Source organism: Beta vulgaris, chromosome 9 (genome assembly GCF_026745355.1).
Source record: "Beta vulgaris subsp. vulgaris cultivar EL10 chromosome 9, EL10.2, whole genome shotgun sequence".
NCBI lineage: Eukaryota > Viridiplantae > Streptophyta > Magnoliopsida > Caryophyllales > Amaranthaceae > Beta > Beta vulgaris.
In genome coordinates this window covers 9,316,092-9,338,781 of record NC_079210.1, presented here as the reverse complement: position 1 = coordinate 9,338,781, position 22,690 = coordinate 9,316,092, and the positions used below count along the sequence as shown (strand labels likewise).

General features: G+C 34.6%; 3 protein-coding genes across 4 annotated transcripts; 2 read left to right on the top strand and 1 right to left on the bottom strand.

Moving 5' to 3' along the window:
- Window positions 1-3,359: 3,359 nt before the first annotated feature.
- On the bottom strand, window positions 3,360-3,839 carry LOC130590147 (uncharacterized). Its single transcript, XM_057392148.1, has 2 exons — window positions 3,586-3,839; window positions 3,360-3,540 (listed from the first exon to the last, which is right to left on the bottom strand). Exons 1-2 carry the CDS (start codon window positions 3,837-3,839, stop codon window positions 3,360-3,362), a joined length of 435 nt encoding a protein of 144 aa, XP_057248131.1.
- A 5,521-nt stretch (window positions 3,840-9,360) lies between these two features.
- On the top strand, window positions 9,361-12,389 carry LOC125493331 (heavy metal-associated isoprenylated plant protein 3-like). The gene is made up of 5 exons (XM_048636579.1): window positions 9,361-9,635; window positions 9,720-9,855; window positions 9,964-10,160; window positions 10,539-10,626; window positions 11,778-12,389. The coding sequence occupies exons 1-5, from the start codon at window positions 9,627-9,629 to the stop codon at window positions 12,131-12,133; spliced, it is 786 nt and encodes a 261-aa protein (XP_048492536.1). The 5' UTR covers window positions 9,361-9,626; the 3' UTR covers window positions 12,134-12,389.
- A 1,484-nt stretch (window positions 12,390-13,873) lies between these two features.
- LOC104902887 (lactoylglutathione lyase) lies at window positions 13,874-22,182 on the top strand. 2 transcript variants are annotated; one of them, XM_010690817.4, is made up of 9 exons: window positions 13,874-14,050; window positions 14,314-14,448; window positions 14,538-14,599; window positions 16,180-16,240; window positions 19,023-19,102; window positions 19,209-19,279; window positions 21,330-21,419; window positions 21,710-21,823; window positions 21,999-22,182. In XM_010690817.4, the coding sequence occupies exons 2-8, from the start codon at window positions 14,353-14,355 to the stop codon at window positions 21,808-21,810; spliced, it is 561 nt and encodes a 186-aa protein (XP_010689119.2). In that variant the 5' UTR covers window positions 13,874-14,050; window positions 14,314-14,352; the 3' UTR covers window positions 21,811-21,823; window positions 21,999-22,182. The 2 variants fall into 2 exon arrangements, with proteins under 2 accessions (XP_010689119.2, XP_010689118.2); XM_010690816.3 differs by lacking the exon at window positions 13,874-14,050 and adding an exon at window positions 14,057-14,228.
- Window positions 22,183-22,690: the final 508 nt, after the last annotated feature.

The following is a 22,690-nucleotide window of genomic DNA, read 5'->3' as shown; positions in this document are numbered from 1 at the left end:
TTAAGGGCATTTAAGGGTACCCCGTGTATTAGTTTGAAACTTAGGGGTACCCTGTGAATTTTGAAAACTTGGAGGGTACCAGGTGAATTTTTTGAAAACTCGGGGGTACTTGGTGAAAAAACCGATTTTATTTTTGTAATTTCGTTTGACATTGACACAAAATATTGTATTTTAAATGAATTTACGATATTATATTAACTCGATCCAATTACCTAACTTTGTTCTTTAGTCAAACAAGTTAAGATCTTATATATATATTGTGCAAAAATTAAAGTATAGTATTTTATGGAAGCATTTGCATTGTGCAAAGCAGCATAAAAATTAATAAGAAGATATTCAATAGTATGCACTAAGAAACTAACAGCTAAAAAGTGACCAAATAATCTCAGCAAGAGTTAAAACACTATGATATGTACCAAACTTACATCAAAATTTTAGATATCCTAAAAAATTGTTAAAAAAAACTATTTATATACATACATTGCTTGCTGTGACTTCTGACCTCTATGATTTATATCAATAGATGTCAAATCAAAACAAGAGAGTAATGTACACAAATAATTCAAAAATAAATGAAAATATAAAGATAAACAAGTACATGATATTCAAAGTTTAACCCTTTAATTGAGAATGTAATTTAATTTTTTATTTAATTAATTATTAAATGTAAGCAATTTTATAAATTACCATATTTAAATGATTTTGTAGATATAGAAAAATAATAAAATTTTAGTAATTTCGTTGGGTTTTTGGTTAATATCTGGTTGAGTATGGTCGGGTTCGGGTTTGAATGCAGGTATGTGTGATCAAGTCTGAATATAATTTTGTCGGGTGCTGCCAGGTTTTGGTCTGATCTGGGGACTGACCCTCACAGGTTGAATCAGGTTAAAGTCAGGTCAGTATCAAGTTGACCCAGCGGCCATATCTGTTTCTGACACCACTATGGATTCACACATCATTATCTAAGCTAATAATAAGAAAGTAATGTATTTTTGGTATGAGAGAAAGAAAATCAAAAGCTAGGATCAAAGGTTACAATCATTGACACTTGTTAGGAAACGGGTATTGTAGTGTTTGATTAATACGGGACAAATCAATAAAATAATAAGGATGAGAAAATCAATAAAGAAATTAAACAGAAAAAACACAAGAATTTATGTGGTTCGGTTAAAATAGACATACGTCCGCAGGTGGGGGGATTCGAGCTTCTTCACTATGATGGAGAAAAAAAACAGAGAGAATAATAGAAGGAGTCCTAAAATACTAAAGGCTAAAAGTGTGTCAAACAAGGATCAACAATATGATCCTTTTATAACATAAGGAAACCCTGATAAACCCTAAAAAAAACTCATAGTATAACTCTAGTGACGACTTAAAAACTTAGGGTTAAAAACAACGTAAAAACCCGTGAAAAATGTTGCTTCCTGGTCGGGCCAAAACCCGTCCGGTCGGGCTCAGGACGAAATTCTAATTTCGTAAAATAATCATAACTTTCTCGTTTCTCAGCGGAATTGGGCATATGACATGTCGTTGGAAAGCTCTTGGAACAAGCTTTCACCTCCTATTTGAATCACATTAAAAAAAATTATATGTTGAGATATATGTACATTTAAAGTTAATCTTATGCCATTTTTAGAAGATTTCAAGTTACAAATAACAACACAAACTTGATACACTAACAAAAAAACAACTCAAGGGAGTTTGACAGCCTTAATTGACTAGGTGTGGGATGACTTAAGAAAGTTTGACAGCCTTATAAGAGTCTCATAAACAACCTTCGTAAATTGAAATGTTACAGTACTCATTTTCATAAGGTTAGAGGTATAAAACTATCCCCGAATTCTACTAAACAAAAAATTATTTTACGAAGAAATTTCATAGTGGGGGCCATGAGAATGTCTTAAGGGATGTCTCAAACCCATAAGAGCATCAACATTCATTAACATCCCTATAATTTTTCTCTCTTCATCTCATTCGTCCACATCACTTTCCACTAACTTTATCACCTACCCTTCCCATTTCACAATTCCACACCTCCATTCATTAACCTCCCCATTTACCTTCTCTCTCCTACTTTTCCATACCCCACCTCCTTTTCTCTCCTACTTTCCATACCTCCAATATCAATAAAATAATTTGATTCATCACATTAATTTTAGATAATTTTAATTAAATCAAAATATGGTAATTATAATTAAATAATTGCCTTATAATTAATCGGATTAATTCATTAATTATATTATATTACAAAAAAGCGTTATTTTTAATTACACTAGTTTACCCATTTTTCATTTGCGGTTTAATTTGACAATTACATAATTGTTAATTATAATAATTTACCCGATTTTAACGTTAATTATAACGACAATTAAATACGCAAAAAAACACCATAAATTTATTTGAAAAAACACAAATTACCATACAATTAATTTTAAATAAAATATTACAATAATTTAGATCTTCAATCGTCATCAGTAGACTGGTGATTAATTTGCCAAATATGTTGAACCAAGTCTCGTTGTAAGGCATTGTGCACATTTCTATCCCATGCATCAGCTCGCCTTTCCATATATCGTTCCATTCCAATATCATTAAGTCGACCATGTTTCACAGAATAGTTTGTATGCGTTGATCCGCTAATTGCTGTTGCATTTTCTTGCTCGAATTCTGACATGTCACCATAATTCTGATATGTATCTCGCTCATCCTCAACAATCATATTATGAAGAATTATACAAGCCAGCATTATCCCCCACAGCAACGTTTCATCCCATACAAGAGCTGGTCTTTGTATTATTGTGAAACCTGATTGAAGAACACCAAAGGCCCGCTCAACATCTTTTCGGACCGATTCTTATCGCTCAATGAACAATTGATCCACAGGATTCATTGGGAGTCGAATCGTTGGGATGAACACGACCCACTTAGGATATATCCCATCGGTTAGATAGTATCCTTTGTTATATGTGTTCCCATTGACTGTAAAGTTCACTTGAGGGGCTTTACCTTGAGATAAATCATCAAAGACCGGAGATCGTTGCAATACGTTGATGTCATTGCAAGTTCCGGGTGTTCCAAAAAATGCGTGCCATATCCATAAGTCACCAGAGGCAACAACTTCTAACATAACCGTTGCAGTTTTACTCCTTCCTTGGTATAATCCTTTCCAAGCATGCGGACAGTTTTTCTATTGCTAATGCATGCAATCTATACTGCCCACCATGCCCGGAAAACCCCGTCTTTCTCCATCATATAGGAGACGCTGCAAATCTGTAATGGTAGGCCTCCTCAAGTACTCTTCTGTAAACGCTTCTCGAACCCCTTTAACAAAGTGAGGAAGGCTTAGCTTTTGTAGTTGACTAAGCAATTTTGATGTACTCATCAATTGAATCAGCTGCTACCCCGTAGGCTAGCATCCTCAATGCTGTTGTGCATTTCTGGATAGGAGTGGCTCCTAATTTCCCAGTAGCATCTTGACGTTGCTCGAAGTATTTATGTTGTTTAGCAGTAACTGCCTCCACAACTCGAATGAATAGAGACCTACGCATACGAAATCTACATCAAAATATAGATTCTGGGTATAACGGACGATCAACAAAGTAATCGTTCATTAATCTTGTGTTTGCAGCTTCACGATCTCTATCAATGTACTTAAGCTTCTTGTAAGACCTTCTTCTGTTGCTGGATTCTTCTGCAACTGGGATAACAATCATTTGAGCAGCTTGCTCGATTATGTAATCTTCTTCTTCATCTAGACACTCGTTCACAGCGATGATGTTGTTGACATAGTCATCAAAGAATTCATCACTTGAACTAGAAGAATTTTCATTTGGGTTCATGTTTGTGAGAAATTTTTAGGAGGAAAACTATAGTGTTTGTTGGAAGGAGAATATTGTTCTGAAAATCAAATGCAATGTAACTCCTCTTTTATAGACATATATAGATAAGATTGCAATCTATATCTACGGATATGATTGGTTGTGTCTATGCGGATAAGATTGCAATCTATATCTAAGGATAAGATTGGTTCTATCTCTGCATATTGCAATCTATAATGTCAGTAAATAAGATAAGATGTAGTATATAACGTCAGTGGACATATCTTATATTGTTCCATCTTTAGCTAAAACACGCTTACATTTAACAATTTAAACAAGTACATTAATCATTAAAGCATAATAAAATTTATCCTAAAAACAAATGAGTTACTTCATGAACTCTTCCTTCAGCTTCGCAAGATACTCTTCCTCAAATGGTTCAAGATACGATTTTGTCATCAACAATTAAAACATCTTAAACCTCATTTTAGTTTCATCTCGTTGTTTCTGGTACTCGAGCATATCAGACATTCCCTTCCTCATTAGACCTCGCTCATTTTGCATAGCGCTTAAAGTGTTATTAAATTCATCCAAGCTTGTTGCAACACCTTTCAATTTGTTTTGGGCTTTCATTTGCTTCTAACCATCGGGACGCACACTTGTTCCGGCTTCGTCGCTTGATCTCTTAGAACTCCCTTCACTCACAACGGTTGAATCTTTACCAGGCATCCATTTTGTAAGGTGGTGCATTGCTTCCCAACAATGGTAAAACTCGAAAGCTTTATCCTTTTTTTGTCTGTAAAGGTCATGTGCTTTAGCCTCTATGTCATTAATAACCTCACCACTAGTTTGCATACGCTGAACTGCTGCAAGTTGTGCTACCCATAAAGTAACACCTTCGTTGATTTGACTCCAATGCCTTTTAATAGCTCTCATGGTTCTTTTGTGCATGACATTCGGTGTTTTAGCAGCTGCTGCGTCGTAAGCCACTTTGATTTCAAGTCATAACGCTCCCTTCTCCCGGTCTGTTCCTTTCTCAGGATCACCGGAACAATTAAGATAAGCAGACACCAAGTGTCTATCTTCTTCTGCGACCCGCCTATCTTTCACTTGCTTACTTATAGTTAGTTGCAGTTCTGGAACTTGAACTTGAACTACATCTTCATCATCATCGAGTGATTGCGTTGGAAAATGGTTTTCAACTCGCATTCTATTGCTACTACCGTCTCCTCCCGGAGTTGTGGGATATGGATCTACGCGTTGAGATGTTGGATGTTGTGTGCCAGGTGACAAATTTTGAGGAGCATTCTGGTTTACAAAGGCTTGGAACATAGCAAGGAATTGAGGATTGTTTAGCATGTTCGGATCAAAAGGAGAATTTGAATTTGGATTTTGTTGGTAATTGGAATTTTGTTGGGAATTTGGATTTTGTTCGTAATTTGCATTTTGTTGATATTTATTCCTATAATTAGGATGATTGGGATCCATAATTATCAAATAAGATTTATGAAATATTTAATGAAAAATTATGGATTTTTTGGAGTGTTGATATATCAAGATTGGTCTCTTTTTATAGAGGATAAAAAAATATGACCGTTGATATAATTATTTTTTTTTATTCATTATATATAAAAAGTTATGGCATTTTTAATAAACGGTAATATTACCGTTGTAAAAGTTAAAGCAGCGACACATGGCGAGTTGTGGTTGGTTGAGGCATTGGTGTTGCAGCATGTGACACTTGGCATGATTTGGTTGGCGGGCTGATTTTTTTTTTTTGCAAAAACAAAATTCTGGAATTGCACCTTCACGTGGGATTCTCTCCATTTCTCTTCCACATGGCAGCACACCATAGGCCATCATTATTGGATAGTTACCTATTGGTGTTCCCCATTTTTTTCATTATGAGTGACATACCTCCATTGGTGGGAGGGTTCTTATTTTCTGATTTTTACAAATAGGGAACCCCAATGTAGGTGCTCTAATAAGAACCCTCTAAGTGATCTCTTAACTATGCTTAAAACTTACTTAAACTATGATGTTTCCTATTAAGATTTAGCATATAGGAAAAATCATCAATCTCATTAAACGGTAGAGTATATATATACAACCTAATATCAGAAAACCATATCGAATTAGATTCCTAACAATGTTGTTGTAGATAGGAATATGTATTGAACTGACTGAACTGAACTCCTTATTAGCATAATATTCCAATAGCCCCCTCAAGTTGGAGCATGAATATCACAAATGCCTAACTTGCGAAGTAGAAAACCAAACTTACGCCTGCCCAAGGCTTTTGTCAAAATATCTGCTAACTGATGGCCCGTAGGAACATGGGAAGTAGAATTACCATAAGATTAATTTATCATGAAAAAAATGACAATCTACCTCAATATACTTCGTACGATCATGAAAAGCTGGATTCTTTGAAATATGAATAGCAGATTGACTATCTGAATATAAACGCGTAGGCTTAGGATGCAAAACACCAATAGAAGACAACAAATACTTCAACCACTTCAACTCACAAGTGGTAACAGCTAGAGGTGTGCATGGGTCAGGCCACCAAGCAGGCCGGCACGGTTTGGGCCCGGCATGACACGACCCAGCTCAAGGCCCGACCCGGCCCATTTCCCTCTACGTAGGCCACTGTCAAAAAAATTTATTTCAAGCCCATCCTGGCACAAGCCCCTTTTCTTTATTTTTTAGTATAAAATTGCCAAAAAACAAAAAAATAACATTGAACACTGGTCAGGCCCACGGGAGGCACGAGCCCGTCGACAAAATCTGAAAAATTCAGGCCCGGCACGTCCCGGCCCATGCCCATGCCCAAGTCTAGTAACAACCATAACCTTATATTCAGCATCTGAAGATGAACGAGCCACAGTAGGTTATTTCTTAGTCTTCCAGGAGATAAGAGAACGACCCAAGAGCACCAAATAACTAGTAACAGAACGCTGAGTCAAAGGACAAGAACCTCAATCACTATCACAAAAAGTAGTAAGTTGCATACTACCCTAAGGGCGCAACACAATAACCTGACCTGACTTCCTTTTAGATAACGTAAAACACGAAGAGTAGCATCCTAATGACAAACTTGTGCAACAAGAAATTGAGATAGATTATGCACAACATAACTCAACTCAGGACGATTAACAAACAAATATACTAGACGTCCAACTAAGCGCCTATATATGTCAACATGCGCAAATGGAGACCATTTGGCGGAAGCGAGATGATGATTCTGGTCCATAGGCGTGTCAATGGGTTTACAACCCAACATACCTGCTTCAGTTGACACATCTAACGCATATTTGCGTTCTGACAAAAAAATACCATCTTTGCTCCTAGAAACCTCAATGCCGAAGAAATATTTCAAAATAGACCCAAATCCATCATATGAGAACATGAACTCAAATATTTCTTAAAGCGAACAATAACATCATGAGATGACCCTACAATAATCAAATCATTAGAATAAACAAGAACATGAAGAGCAACATGTCCCTGAATGAAGCTGAACAAAGAATAATGACTATAGCAGACTGTTTAAAACCATAGGACTTCAATGCCTGAGACTACTTTGGGTTGCCCAAGCCCACTTTTAGTTCTATCTAATTTATCGTTTCCGAAGATGAACAATTAAGTTGTAAGGAATAAGGACCATATTAATTACCCGTTTTAATTAATAAGCATGTGTCATGCGTTGGGCGCACGTACGTGGAAGGTGTGCCTCATTGGGAAAATTTAATTTGTTGGAGAGAAACAATTGTTAGATCTACAACAATCACAAACAAAAAGGAAAATTACAGAAAATAGACTAGTACGAGTATTCTTTGTTCTTAGGATAATATTAACCCCACTAGTATACTGATGGGATTAGATGTTAATTTACCCCAAGGATTCTCTAATCTAAGAATGGATTTACAACAAACTTATCCATTCTTCATGAACATGGTTGTAGGTTTTAGAGATAATAAGTTTTTTTGTGAAGGAATGACAAAGAAAAAAAAACTGATAAGAAAATTAAATGCTAAAAACATAAAATCTTTAAATACAAACAAATCCAAGCGTAACACTCCACTTGGCCCAAGTAGTTAAGCCATTCCCCATTGTCCAATTCAATATAATTAGCACAAGAGTTAATATAAAGACATCAAGAACAATGTATTCCTTTCATGTGGGACAAAGACCCACACTCAAACTCTATAACTAAACATTGAAAACTATCTTCTAACAACAATTACATATCTACACAACAAGTTAATTGTGATAATATAAGGATATAGCAATCTCAACGTTTATAATCATAATATTTCCGTGTCAGCAAATACAAAATTATAATTGTGATCATAACCTCAAAACATAATATCTAAATGCATCTGATAGTGTAAGTAACTTAATATAACATGTTCATGAATCATAATTTGTGAAACATGATTTTCATATGACATAAGTCTCGTTCTTTTACAATGAGAGAAATTGAACTGAAAGAAATTGAAATGCATAAAATAACTAAAATGAACTAAAATAAGTCCAAAATAATAGGATCATACTATGCCATCAATCTTATTACGACTAGTGGTATTTGACTAATGACAATTAACATTTTTATATAGTGCACTACTTGATTCATTTACTTCTTTGTCTTTTGATTTTTTCTAACACTTAAATTCATTAATAAAATCAATATTATCAAAAAAAAAAAAAAGTTAACTAGTAGCAAATTAATTCTCATAACATTCCTAGTTAAGAGAGTTCTAAATGAAAGAAAAACTCGTAACTTGTTAAATTCATGACAAGTTATATAATTAATTTCACAATTTCATGTCATATCTATGTAAAACTACAAATATTGGTGGTTGACTAGTATTTCAGTTGTGAAAAGCTCATCTCATGTTTATGTGTGAGAAGTATTAGTCATAAACTCACAATTTGAGTCAACGTAACTTTTCTTTTTTAAGGGGAGTGAACGTAACTTTGATTTTATATTTTCACTCACTCTTTCAACTAGCATATTAAATATTAATACAATAATCAATATCCTTAACTAGTTAAAATTCAACTCGAAATCATACAAATAAAAACATAGATTTAGACAACAATTTTGTTTACAATTAAAGTCGATCAAACTATTAAACACCAATACACCACCTCCTTCTAAACTTAATTAATTAGTGAATATCACAATTTACATAATCAACCTTAAATCCCGAAAAATCCCTATTCGTATATGTAATGTGTTTTAATTATTTTTCCTAGAGTACATAATCATACATATTCCAATCTCAACCACTAACCATCATAAATACATAATTACTTATTATAAAGACACATTGATCCTATTTATCAATTAGAATTTAGAGTTTAACCATTAAAATTTAGCGTTAGAATTTATAATTACCAGTAAATTGTAAAAAGATCTCGTCTAAGTTATTCCGCTTAATCGCTCATTTACCACCAAGGAGAAAAACTATAATTACATGTAAACACAACATAGAAGAAATGATACAACTTGAGTCACACGTCAGTCCAAAATTGCACAGCCAACAGTCAGTCTTCAGTCTTCACTACTGCGTCTGCGTCCCCCCTCTGCACTCTCTCTCTCTCCTCTTTCCTCCATTAATGGCAGCGCACACACTCCTCTAGCCTCCACTATCATTACTGCTGCCAAAACCCCTTTAGGTCTTTAACTCCTTATATATATACTCCCCCGAAAAACACTTTTCACATTCTTCCTCATTTTTCTTACAAAACAAAAACCCTTTTCTCTCTCTGCTAAACCTCTCTTTTCATTAATCTTCAATGGCAAAGGTTAGTTACACTTTCTCTCTCCTCCTCTCATTTTCTCTCACTACATTGTTGTTAATGGCGATAAATTTGTTTCAATATTTACAGGGTAAGAAAAACGATGGACAAGGAGAAGGAGAGAAAAAGGACGATAATGGCGGAAATCTCAGTATTCTTCTCAAGGTTGATTTACACTGTAATGGCTGTACTCACAGAATTCGTAAACAATGTTTGAGTTTTCCTGGTAATTTTCACTTTTTTTTCCTTTTTTTTTCACAATTGCTTGATTTTACACCCTGTTTTTCGATTTTTTATACGGTTGATTTTGTTAATATGCATACATACTTTGCAGGAGTTTTGGGAGTTGAATGTGGAGAAGACAAAGTGAAAGTAATTGCGAAAACTTGTGTTGATCCTCTAAAACTTAAAGAGAAAATGGAGAAAAAAACATTAAAGAAATTTGAACTTATCTCTCCTCAACCTCAAAAGAAAGATGACAAAAAACCCAAGGACAACAACAACAACAACAAAAATGAAAAACCCAAAGAGGTAATTTTCTCTCTCCTAAATTAATCTTGAAATTCAATCCGATTAATATTCCAGTGTGTTTACTAATGGAGTTTTAATTTTGAATGAACGCTTCACTGTTTTATTTCCTTTTTTCTTTCATCAATGGAAGTACTCACTTGCATTTATTAATGTTTTGCGTTACAGAATATACACCTGCATTTATGTGGGTCTATTTTTGTAAATAAAGTTTCTGCCACTTTAATTTTTGTAGAAATATTTTATTTTCACCTGAAAATGGTCTGTTATACTATATGTATAGAAATAAAAGAATTCTGTTTGGTAAAATATAGTAAAAACAATGTGTTAATAAATAACGGACGGGTGACTGAATGACATGAATGTGGTATGAAATTACAGGTACCGGTGACGACCGTAATGCTGAAGGTGGCGTATCATTGCGACGGCTGTGGTGACCGTCTCCACAAAGCAATTTCGGCCTACCAAGGTTAGATAATAGCACGTGATTTTAGTAGCACGAAATACTTCCCCATTATGAAATACTTCCTTTGTTTCTCTTTACATGCAACAGTTTGACTTTTATGCTTGTCAATGCATAATTTAAACCATCAATAAGTTTAATTATCGATAAATAAAAATTATAAAAAATATATATTTGAAAAATATACATTCAAATGAATCTAACAAAAATTCACATGAATATGCATGGGCGGATTCAGTGGGTTCAACTGAGAAAACAGAGTAATTTAGATAAATTATATAATAAACGTGCGCTTTATTTGACATGAATGTTATTGTGGCTTGTTGGTTAAAATTGATGATGCGTTATCAGAATCTGCTTATATGCAATCCTCCGTTTTACTGTTTATTTTTTTCTTTTTCTTTGGCATGAATCCTCCATTTATAGAGTGTATATACTTAGAGGCTACTAATTTATGTTTTAATCTTCTATCTCCTTTATTTTTTATTTTCATTCTCCCGATTTATTGTAATTAAAAACTTGATACCTACTCTTATATAAATTTTATTAATGAGCCATAAGGGTCGTAAATATTGCAGATTAGGAAGAGGGGATTCAAAATCGAGACCTATACATGCCCTTAGTCTTAATCACTAGGCTATATCTCATTGTGTTTTCTTTTATTCTTCATGTTTTTTTTGAGATGGAATGTCTAAAAGTTCTCCTCCTTTTGAGTTTTCTACTACTAAAAAAACCAAAACGCACTTAATTAGGAGTCTTTTGTTAGTACACGTATCTAAGTAGTTATTTTACAAAATAGTGTGTAAAATATAACTTGAAACAACAATAAATTTGAGTTTCAAGTTTGAAGAATTTTGAACCCACGTGACTCAATTTCCGGATTCGCCACTGTGAATATGTTTTTTCTTAACTATAAATCACCAAATATAAACTAAGTAAAGTTGGTGAATAGTGTAAAAGTCAAACCATTGCAAGCAAAAAGAAATGGAGAAAGTAAATGGAATGCTCCCTCAAAAAACATTCACGTAAAAGAAAGAAGCGTTTTATTTTATTTTTTTAGAGTAGAGGAAGTATTAATATTTTGGAATGACATGTAAATTTGGTATTAGGAAATTTGATAATTTTGATTAATTTGTTGGGGTTGAAATTAATAACAGGGGTGCATGAAGTTGCAATAGAGAAAGAAAAAGACAGGGTGAAAGTGACGGGAAGAATTGAAGGGAAGAAATTGGTGGAGGATCTCTCTAAGAAGCTGAAGAAGAAACTGGAGATTGCGCCTCCAGACAAGAAAGAGAAAGAGAAAGAGAAAGAGAAAGAAAAGGAGAAAGGCAAAGAGAAGGAGAAGAAAGAGAGTGGTGAAGGGGGAGAAAAGAAGGAAGGGAAGAAGATGGAGTACACCGTAAATGGGTCGGGTTACGTCGGGATCTGTGATGGTTCGGGTCGAGTTGTCGAGATTTTTGAACCTCCGCAGTTTTTCAGTGATGATAACCCTAATGGCTGCTATGTTATGTGATTCTCTATGGATAGTTTTGGTTGATTAATGTTTGATAGATTTTGATAGATTCTAAAAGTAGTAATGTTATTTATGTAGATAAACAAAAGTAATACTAGGAACAAACTAGCTAAGCAAGTTTTGAAAAATGCTAAATCAGGTGGTTTTGTTTTGACATGTACAGCTTCGTATTATAGACTTATTAGAAATTTCAATAAATATAGACTTATCAAGTAAAGCTTATTTTATGGTGATAGATGGCAAATAACTCTTGATATTTATTTTGCAACGCATCAAATTTGGTATTTGCTATCAAATACTCTTCCAATTAGTACAAATAGAAGAAAAACAATCAATATCCAAATCCCTTCTAAATTGTATCATTTTGAGTATCATGTTATGTAGCTTTTATGTTATGAATTGGAAGATATGTTGATATTTTTACAAAAGTCCCCTCTTAGTACCTTTTATTCTAGAATTTAATTTGTATTTCTATCACTCTTTAGTCTTACAATTAAGTTAAGTTAGGTGATTTTAGCTAAGCACCCTATATCGGACATGTCAATATGGCATCTATAAGTACCGACTAACCTAATGAGCCTAGAAAAGCAAGAGAATAAACTTAGACAACATTAAAAGTATATGACAAATGTATATTACAAGTAAAGAAATGGTGGATTTTAATACCAAGTATTGAATAACACTTGACAAAGTGACATAGATAGGATACGAGAAACTCAAATTTTATCTCTTTAAAACAGTTATTACAGACACAACCCTGTAATTAATAAGAAGGCTAAGCATAAAATTTAGAAACAAGAGATCTTAAATTTTGATTCACTATCCACATCATATAATCCAAATTTCTGAATGTACTGATTAAACTTAATTGGATACCTAATATGGATTGTTGTGGCTAAATCCAGATCAAATCTATGGCACACAATCTTTGAAAATTGGATATTTGAATCCGATTTAGTTTCTATTTAGGACTGTCGAATTATACTTGTAGTGCTTGTGATCTTTTTTCATAAGATAAAAAAATAGTATTGTTAGCTCAATATGTGAGACAATTTAAAAATTTAAAATTGAAAATATTGATGATTTACTTATTGTTTATGATTTTTCTCTAATAGCCTTCTTCTGAATTTCTAAAATATGCCTATTATCTAAATCGAAGATTTCACCATCTTTTTCTTTTGACATTAACCTCATTTCATTGACAATAGTAAATTTATTGTTTCAAACAAATTGTTAAAGGTTATTAACAACATAGCAAATGAGCTAGTTTCTTTTTTTTAATAAAAAAAACCTCATGTCTCCTAAATTGGATTATAATAATCTAGTTTCCAATCTGATCTAACTATATATTTGAATAAGTAATAACTACCTAATTAGTTGAATTGGACTGCATTTACTCACTCTGTTTCAAATTATAAGGCATTCACACTTTACGAAAATTTGCTTTGACCACAAACAACTCTCAAATACGATAAATAATAATTATAAAAATTATACCGTTGGATTCGTATTGAAAAATGCTATAATAATATTATTTTTTAAATTTTTTTATCAACATAAATTGAGAGTAATTAACGGTCAAAGTTCGACCTCGAACATCGTGTGTGCCTTATATTGTGAATGAATTGTATTTTTCCTCGTCAAGATAACCAGATTTCTATAACTATACAATATAATAAAAAACAAACATTCAAGTACTACATCATGCCCATATCTAATATCTTCCCTTCCCCTCAAAAAAAAAAAAATGCCCATATCTTCCCCACCCTTTCCACAAATCCAAATTCGACATCGACACACCTCAACAGCTTAATAAACTTTGCTGATTGCCTTCCTTTATTATCCACCTATATAAAACAGGTAGTAAAAGATATGAAATGTGAAAAAATTGATCCCCACCATTTGTGAAGGCACGAGGTAAGCCGTAAGCGAAATTCATCATCACACACTCACTCTTTTTACTCAAATGGCTTCTTCTACTTTTATCTCTCCATTAATTCGTCGTAGCTTCACCAGCTTACAATTCGCTGCTAAAACCTATTCTTCATCTTCTTCTTCTTCGTCTCCTTTCTCTCTCCTCTTCAATCTTAACAAGGTTGAATCTTCACTAAAACAAAACTCCTTTTTTTTGTGTTTACGATTGTAACCTGTTACTCGTTTTCTTTGATTCGATTTTGCAGCAATCCATCCGATTTCGATTCTTCTCAATCACATCATCAATGGCGTCTTCAGTGCCCAAGGAATCTCCTTCTAACAATCCAGGACTTCAAGCTACTCCTGATGATGCTACTAAGGGTTACATTATGCAGCAAACTGTACTCGTCTTTTCTCAATTCATTTCTAAATTACGAATAATCATTGTTGATTGTTGCGCAATTGTGTTTGATCTCAATCGTTGTTTCAGATGTTTCGAATCAAAGATCCCAAACTGAGTTTGGATTTCTACTCTCGTGTTCTTGGAATGTCGTAAGTTCTCTTCTTCATTGCTTTCTAATAGAAATTTAAATTGCGTAATTACATTGGAACAAAAAAGAAGTTGAGAAACTGTCTTAAAATTTGATACAACTGTCGTGTAATTTGTCCTTTGTTGATATTGATAAAGATGAGTTTGATTGTTTTGGGGTTTGTTTGTAATTTAATCTTCTTCTCTTCTCTTAGATAAATAGAGATGATTAGGAGTTTTGTGCTTATTTTGTAATTTTTTGAATCATATAATTGGGTGTTCTTGGTGTCTTTCACAAATTGCCACTTTGCTATGTTTGCTTTTATGTAATGCCGTCATAATATAGTGTAATAATGGAATGTACATGTACTAATATTGAACTTCTATTTATGGTTACTACTAGGACGTAGCAATGTTCTCGAATGATTATAATGTTACTACTACAAAAAAATAATATCACAGTTTGATGATCATCTTTCTTTCCAGAGAATTGATTTTTAGTTGTATACTTCTCTTGAGCAAACTCAAGAGAAGTTGCGCAATAGTTTCTTACATATGCTAGAACATATGCATAAGCCAGAATAAACATAATTGTGTTCCAATGCAAGAACAATTACCACTCTTATGTAACCAAACATGTTAATGCAAATAGTATTGCAAGTTTAAGGTCATCAGGACTCAGGAGTAATAGGCATCACAAAGCAAGAATAATTTCACTTCGAAGTAAACAAACAATTTAATGCAAGTGCCATTGCAATTACTTGCCTTCACCTAGAAATTTTTTGGGGGGCTTAAAGCTGAGAGCGGCAATAAGGATGTCGTAATGAATTGGAAGGCTCAAATGAGCCGAGTCAAGCCGAGTGTTAATATGTTCGAGATTTCGAGTTGAGCTTGATATGGATTATAAACTAGCTTTTGATTTTCTTGTTAAGCATTCCACTGAGCTCGCATACGCTCTTAGCTTTTTAAGCATTTCACTTGTTCGGGCTCGCTCAAAAAATTCCTAATAAGGCCATTTTTAAAGCCTGCAAGTGCTAAATGAGTAGTTCATGAACATTCAAGAGTTGAATGTGTTCAAGTTGGCTCATTTTTTATACGAGCTTCAATTGTTTAGGCTTGTTTCTTTCCTTAACAAACTGGCTTTGACTGAGCTTGATCGTAGGTAGTTCACGGACATATCGGTTCATTTGCAGCCCTAGTTGCAAGTATCATCAGCTACTTTAGAACTTTACATATTTCTATCTTTTAGAAGTTCATTGTGTCCAGTGAGCAGGTGGGACATTTTGGATCAAGTTGCATGGTGACAACAGTTCTTTTAGTTGAGTCAACCAGCAAATGATAAGTTCTTAATTCTCTGATTTCTAGCTTACCAGTTCCTTTGCTTCCAGGCTTTAGATATCCTTTGCCATTTGCTATGTGCATATTTCATTGATATTGATCTCTGCATTTAAGTGTTGTGTTTCTTTTTGGGACAAAGCCACTGGTTGTTGCAGCCTTGGTCAAGGTTATTTCATAGTCTCTGGCCTCTTTATCCCATATTTTATTTCTGGTCCAATCAAAGAAAGAATCCAATTTTAACATCTCAATGTATGCTTATTTGCAGGCTTCTTAAGAGGTTGGACTTTCCTGAGATGAAATTCAGCTTGTACTTCATGGGTTATGAGGTAACAGGATGTCTATCTTTGACTGAACAATTGTCCAGCTTGTTATATGGTATTTTCCCGGTATTATTGCCTATAATGTGAGCAGAATTGCGAAGTCTGAAATCTGTTTTTGGCCTTTTTTTTTTCTGTTTAGCTATACTGTTCCAAGGAACTGTTTTATTCTCATAAGAAAATAATATAGGAATTTATATTAACAACTAGGATTATAAACTAATAAATAAACAAAATGAAATTTGCACCCTTTTTTTTTTTGAAGTGATAAAATTTGCAGCTTTATCAACAATATTTACTTGAATCTTAGAGAGAGAGAGAGTGTAGAGTAAGCTGAAGGCTTAATAAGTAAGGTTGTAACTTGTAAGTATATGTTCGGACAACCAAGAAAAAGAAACTTATTCTTCTATCTATTCAACCTCCTTGAAACATTTTGCAATCACATGTTCACGAAACAGATTGTGGGTGTAGATAACCTTTAAGCGGGACCCTTAGATTACTAAGGGGTCATCTTTGAATTGACACCCCTATAGCTAACTCTCTTAGAGCATCTTGGTTTAATTAGTTCCTATTAAGCTACTTTTGGAGATGTTGATCTGGTCCTGTAAAGCTATATTTAGAGATGTTGATTAGTTCGAAGATGGCAAGATCTACTAGATTGTGATGCTTGAAGTTATAAATGTGTACTACCAGGAACAGGATCCACATATCGCAGATGGGATACATGGACCTTCTCTGTCCAAACGTAAACCCTTCAATTGTTCTTGCCAACACACCCTTCTTCAACATCGTATAAGTATGTCACCCTCTGTTGTGAGAAGAAAGGTCATAGAATGTTTTGTTGCTATTTGCAAATTTCTTGATTGTGAAAAGCAATTGCTAGGGACCCTTATAACATCACCAAAAATGAGCATGAGGCAAGTAGTCCCTATTTTAATATGGCCTTCTAAACCACTTCCTCTCAAGCACTATGAGGAAAGTCTTAGCTCGCTTATTATATGCTTTCACGAAATTTAACGATAATGAGTCTCATTCACAGGATCATTAGCCACATAAGTCACACTTAAAATCTATATGAGATAGCAGAGGAGACTATGAATGGTAACAAGAGTGGAGAAATTTGAGTTCTTGGAACAAACCCATCCTAGACCATTCTACTTTTGGCAGTTCATCCCTCCGATAACAAAAATCATCTATTTGCTTCCTCCTTTTCGAGCAGTCTCTCCAGCCATACACTTAAATCAGAAATTGGCTCTCAGTCCCTCTCCACCTCTTTCAAGAACAAAGCCTTGTAAAATTGTGTGATTTTTTGTTAATAGCTTTAACATCTGTAAAGTCACTCATTATCTCTTTCACGTAGTTGCTCCTCTAATTCACTATTTAATGACGAACATAGGATTGTTCCACTCATATTGTCATTTGACCTATATCTTATGAAACTGACAACATTTCTTTCTTAAAAAAAACTGGTCCCAAATCGTAATTGAGCTCCACTCCTTGTGACCTTATCTTGTTTTTGTGCTCCATCATATGGTTGCTAATTAACCAAAGGATTACCCTAAAGAGAAGCTCTTCACTTTCCCGTCATCTGAAATTATGTTTGATTCACATGTTCAATTGTCCCTCCAGTCTCTACTCTCTAGAACTTTAGTTTCTTCATCACACAAAACCTTTTGTACTCTGGGCCTGACAGACGGACACAACACATGCTATTTTTCCAATCTCCACTAAACCGAGGTGAGTAATTCATAATATTGCAAATCGAAGAGACCAAGGCCCAACTTAACTAGAAAGAATGATGAAGGGGTTGAATGAATTAGAGCAAGGCCGTGAAGGCACCTATTGCATATACCAAAGGAATGTCCTCCTTAACCTTATTGTGTACAAGAAAGTAGCAAGCATGGAAAACACATTATGTGGATCCCAATTCCCAAGTGAACTTTGCAATTTGCATTTGCTTAGTGGAGCTCTGAAAGCTCTTTGTCTCGGATGAAAGCATTGAGATTTCCCATATGAGCTAACTCCCCCAAACATCCTGTTTATTCCCCCACAATTCAGAGATCATTGAAGTCGCAATCTGTAATCCAATATTGGAGAAAAGTGTCATGCCACTGTATTCTGTTTCTTCATGAATCAGTGCGCTCATGAAGACAAGGGATATATCCGAGGTGAACCACTAAGGCTCCAGCTCAGAGGAGAGAAAAGCACAAGGTGACACCCATCCCAACAGCAGACCTGTAACCTTGTTGAGCATGTAGCAAATTTTTTGTCTCCCACGTAAATTAGATAATGCATAGTACAAATGTTAAAGTTTTTTTTTTTTTCCTATTCTAGGTTATACTATTACTTGCCTCGTACATCTGCACATCACTCTTACTCCTTAGAGCAAGGTGAAAAAAGCTTTCATCACTCAGTAGGCAATATTTGCAAATAGACATCCTCTAGAAATTACATGCTTGTCACGGGCCTAATGCGATTTCTCCAACCAAATAATAGATTCCTTATAATAGGAGCGAACAAACCACTGAAATCTATCGCCAAGCTTCTCTATATCAGGACGAGACAGGTTGTCCGAAATGATCCCATATGGGAATCACCATTGTTATACAACCGGAACTGGCTTTTGTGAAATCGTAATTCATATTTTTCTGTGTAGCATATTTCCTCAATCTTTGTTTCGCATGCGAATTTTTTGTAGGGTTGTTTTGACTCTGCATTTTCATCTGTGTACGATACTTTAGGTCAGTCAGTGAGAAGTGTCGCTGATTGATGTTGTTATCACTTGCTCTAGGACCCTGCTTCAGTTCCAAGTGATCCGGTGGACCGAACTGTTTGGACCTTCAGTAAGAAAGCTACTATTGAACTTACTCAGTAAGTGGCTTTATTTGCAATTCATGATGCTTCATAATCTCTTGTTAGCTACTGCTGCTGCTTCCTATAATCCTATTTGTCTCTAACATGTCGATTTCCTTCTCAGCAACTGGGGTTCGGAGAGTGATCCTGAATTCAAAGGTTATCACAATGGAAACACGGAGCCTCGTGGCTTTGGTATGAGATTTTTACCTTAGGTTTTGGCTAGTCTCTTGATTCTTAACTGATTATCTAATATACTAAAATTTGAAGCCTATTGGGCTTCTTATTTCCTTTTTTTTATTGCTCAGTAGGCCTTTTTTTTTTTTTTTTTACATTTTTTCTTTTTTTTGGTTTGAGAATCAGGGAAAGGGGAGTGCTGGTATGATTCCGTATTGTTATGACCACAGCTGGGGGTGGCGACAAACAGAATTGTTTTTGAACAGTTTGTACTCAGGGTCGGTTAAAAGTTCAGTTTGACTTGGCTCATTTTGTAATGATCCCCAGTTCGAATCGACTATTATAGTTCACTTTCTGAATAAGTTGAACTCGATATCGGTTTGGCTCGTGAGCTCTGTAATTAAGAAAAACAGTATAAATCTTATAAATTAGTGATATTGTTATCTATTACACAAAAGTGTGAAATTTTCTTATAAGGTAGTTCCAAACACAACTTTGCCAAGTTGAGGCATAGAGCTAAAACCTAAATATCAAGTTATCAACTACAAAAGTACATTACTGTGTTCATTATTTGAACATTGTTTATCAAGCGAAGGTTGAGCTAGAGCTTTCTCGAATTCAAATTTTTTTAACTCAAACCAAGCTTGTTATCTATTACACCAAAGTGTAAATTCATGTAAGGAAGTTCCAAATACGACTTAACCACGTCGAGGCATAGAGCTAAATATCAACAACAAAAGTACAGTACTGTGTTTATTGTTTGGCCGTTGTTTATCGAGCCAAGGTCGAGCTAGAGCTTGCTCGAATATAATAATTATTTACTCAAACCAAGCCTGAACTAGTATATGTAGTTCAAGCTCGAGCTTGAGGCTGGTAAAATTAAGTTAAGCCTTGCCGGAATTTGACTCGGATCTCGCCAACCCTTGCTGCAGCTTAGAACTATAATATGGCTTTACAAGGAAATTATTCCTTAAGGTATACTACTGATAATGCTTGTCTTTTTTTTTTTTCCTCCGTCGTGGCAAGACAAACTTGGCCGTTGAGGCATAGAGCTAAATATCAACAACAAAAGTACAGTACTGTGTTTATTGTTTGGCCGTTGTTTATCGAGCCAAGGTCGAGCTAGAGCTTGCTCGAATATAATAATTATTTACTCAAACCAAGCCTGAACTAGTATATGTAGTTCAAGCTCGAGCTTGAGGCTGGTAAAATTAAGTTAAGCCTTGCCGGAATTTGACTCGGATCTCGCCAACCCTTGCTGCAGCTTAGAACTATAATATGGCTTTACAAGGAAATTATTCCTTAAGGTATACTACTGATAATGCTTGTCTTTTTTTTTTTTCCTCCGTCGTGGCAAGACAAACTTGCTTTGATGATACAAAAAGTAATGTCTAAAATTATATGTCAAGTATCATAAGTGTAGTGAATTTTTCGCAATTGCAAATAACTACAGCAATACTTTATGGTGATAATCATTCTTGTCAACTGAAGCACCTAAGAGACTGTTTTATGGTGAAATCTATGTTCATTTATGTTCTCACTTTTTGTGAGGCAATGTCATTGCTTTGAAAGAAGGGCAGGTCTTGTCAAAATATTATGAAATAATTGATTTGTCGAAAGTAAAAGAATTTAAATTAAATTTCTGTGAGAATTGCCACCTTCAACTCTGGATGTATACACCACTACATATATGACCCACGTCATGAACCATATGTGGTGAAGGGGAATACTCATATTTTTCTAGTTTTTTATTTTCTAAAGATAGAAGTAGATTAACTATGATTGTGATTATAGTTGGTTTGGCTGATTGCTTGTATTTGATGATAGATTTACAAATTGATTTGCAATCATCAGGACCCCGTTTTGGAAGGAGAAAACACTTCATATTTCTTTAGTGTTTTTTTCCGCCCTATTTTGAGTTTTTCTGGATGTGTCCTAGGTTGAGCCATCTGTTTTCCTGTTCTTTTTTTGGCTTAACCTCTTTGCAGTGCTATCTGTCCTGGTGAGTTCGTCTCTGTTTTGTGTTTGTTATATTCTTAGCAGTAATCTGGTCTGAACGTGACTACAGGACACATAGGGATCACCGTTGATGACACTTACAAGGCGTGCGAGAGATTCGAACATTTAGGTGTGGAGTTTGTAAAGAAGCCTGCTGATGGTGAGTTTATGATCTCCTAAATCTGGTCAACTTTCTTTCTTATATCATGTTTTTGTTTAAGGATTCCAACGTAGATGATTTACCTTATGTTCATAGTGTAACTATATGTAAAGAAGAAATTAAAATCACCAGGCTTGTTTTCTTTTTAAAGCTTCATCTTCTAGGATAAAGTGATTGGAATATGGAAGCTTTGAGGATTAAATTTTGAAAATGGTGCCTGTTGTTATTACATGAGTATGTATTTTGAATAGAGAGGAGGTTTACTAGGTGCTGTGGTGAATCTTTTGCAGGTAAAATGAAAGGGATTGCATTCATAAAGGATCCTGATGGCTACTGGATTGAAATCTTTGATCTTAAGACAATTGGAAATGTTGCTGCTGATGCTTCTTGAAGCTCGTTTCCAGGTGGCTTTTCTTAGTCTTTCTTCTTTCACAGTTTATCTGCTGGCAGGTGCTATGGGTACTGTCATTCTTAAATTTTTTTCTGTCATCAATCTTGTAATTTATTTCATATGATAACATTAACGTACTGATTTCTTTTGTGAGCAGTTGATTGACTAGAAGTTTTTGATGCTAGCAGGTAAAAACTTGGATGCCTCGTATTGTTAACTAGTGGAATCGAGATATTCAATAGCTGAATGTTTGAATAAGAGCTTTTAGCAAACGGCTTAGTTTGTAGGGATATAATCACACATGTAATGGAGTCATTCCATATGCTATACTGAAGCCTTTACATTGGGTATATGATGTACTGTTCAGATGAAGTCCACTCTGTTATACTCTCTTCGACATTACATGATGCACTTGCTTTTGCATGACTACTATCTAGGCAGATGGTGTGCTTTCATGTGCTCTGTTTTTGTTCAACTTGTGGCTTGGCATTGATCGTTTTCTATTATTAGCATTAGCGCCGACGTCGATAGCTTGCTAGGCTTTTGGTGCCTTTTTCTGGAACCCTACTACAGTACTACTCATAGGTCATAGTCATATCGTCAAGAGGTCTTTCATTTTGTTGCCTGAGAAAAGGTTATTAGGTCTAAACAGGGTGCCGCATTTGCTATGAATGTGTATGCTTGTGTATTTAGTTCATTTCATATATATGGTGGTAACTTCTGTGTGTTTATGCTGTTTTAATGTTTGTTAATTTTGGTAGTAATATAGAACTGTCTGAGATGGTTAATGATGGTAGGACTCGGGGGGAACCGTCTTAAAAAGGATGAAGGTCCCGTGAATAATCAACATTAGTCCCTCAAATTAAAATTAATAAATTAT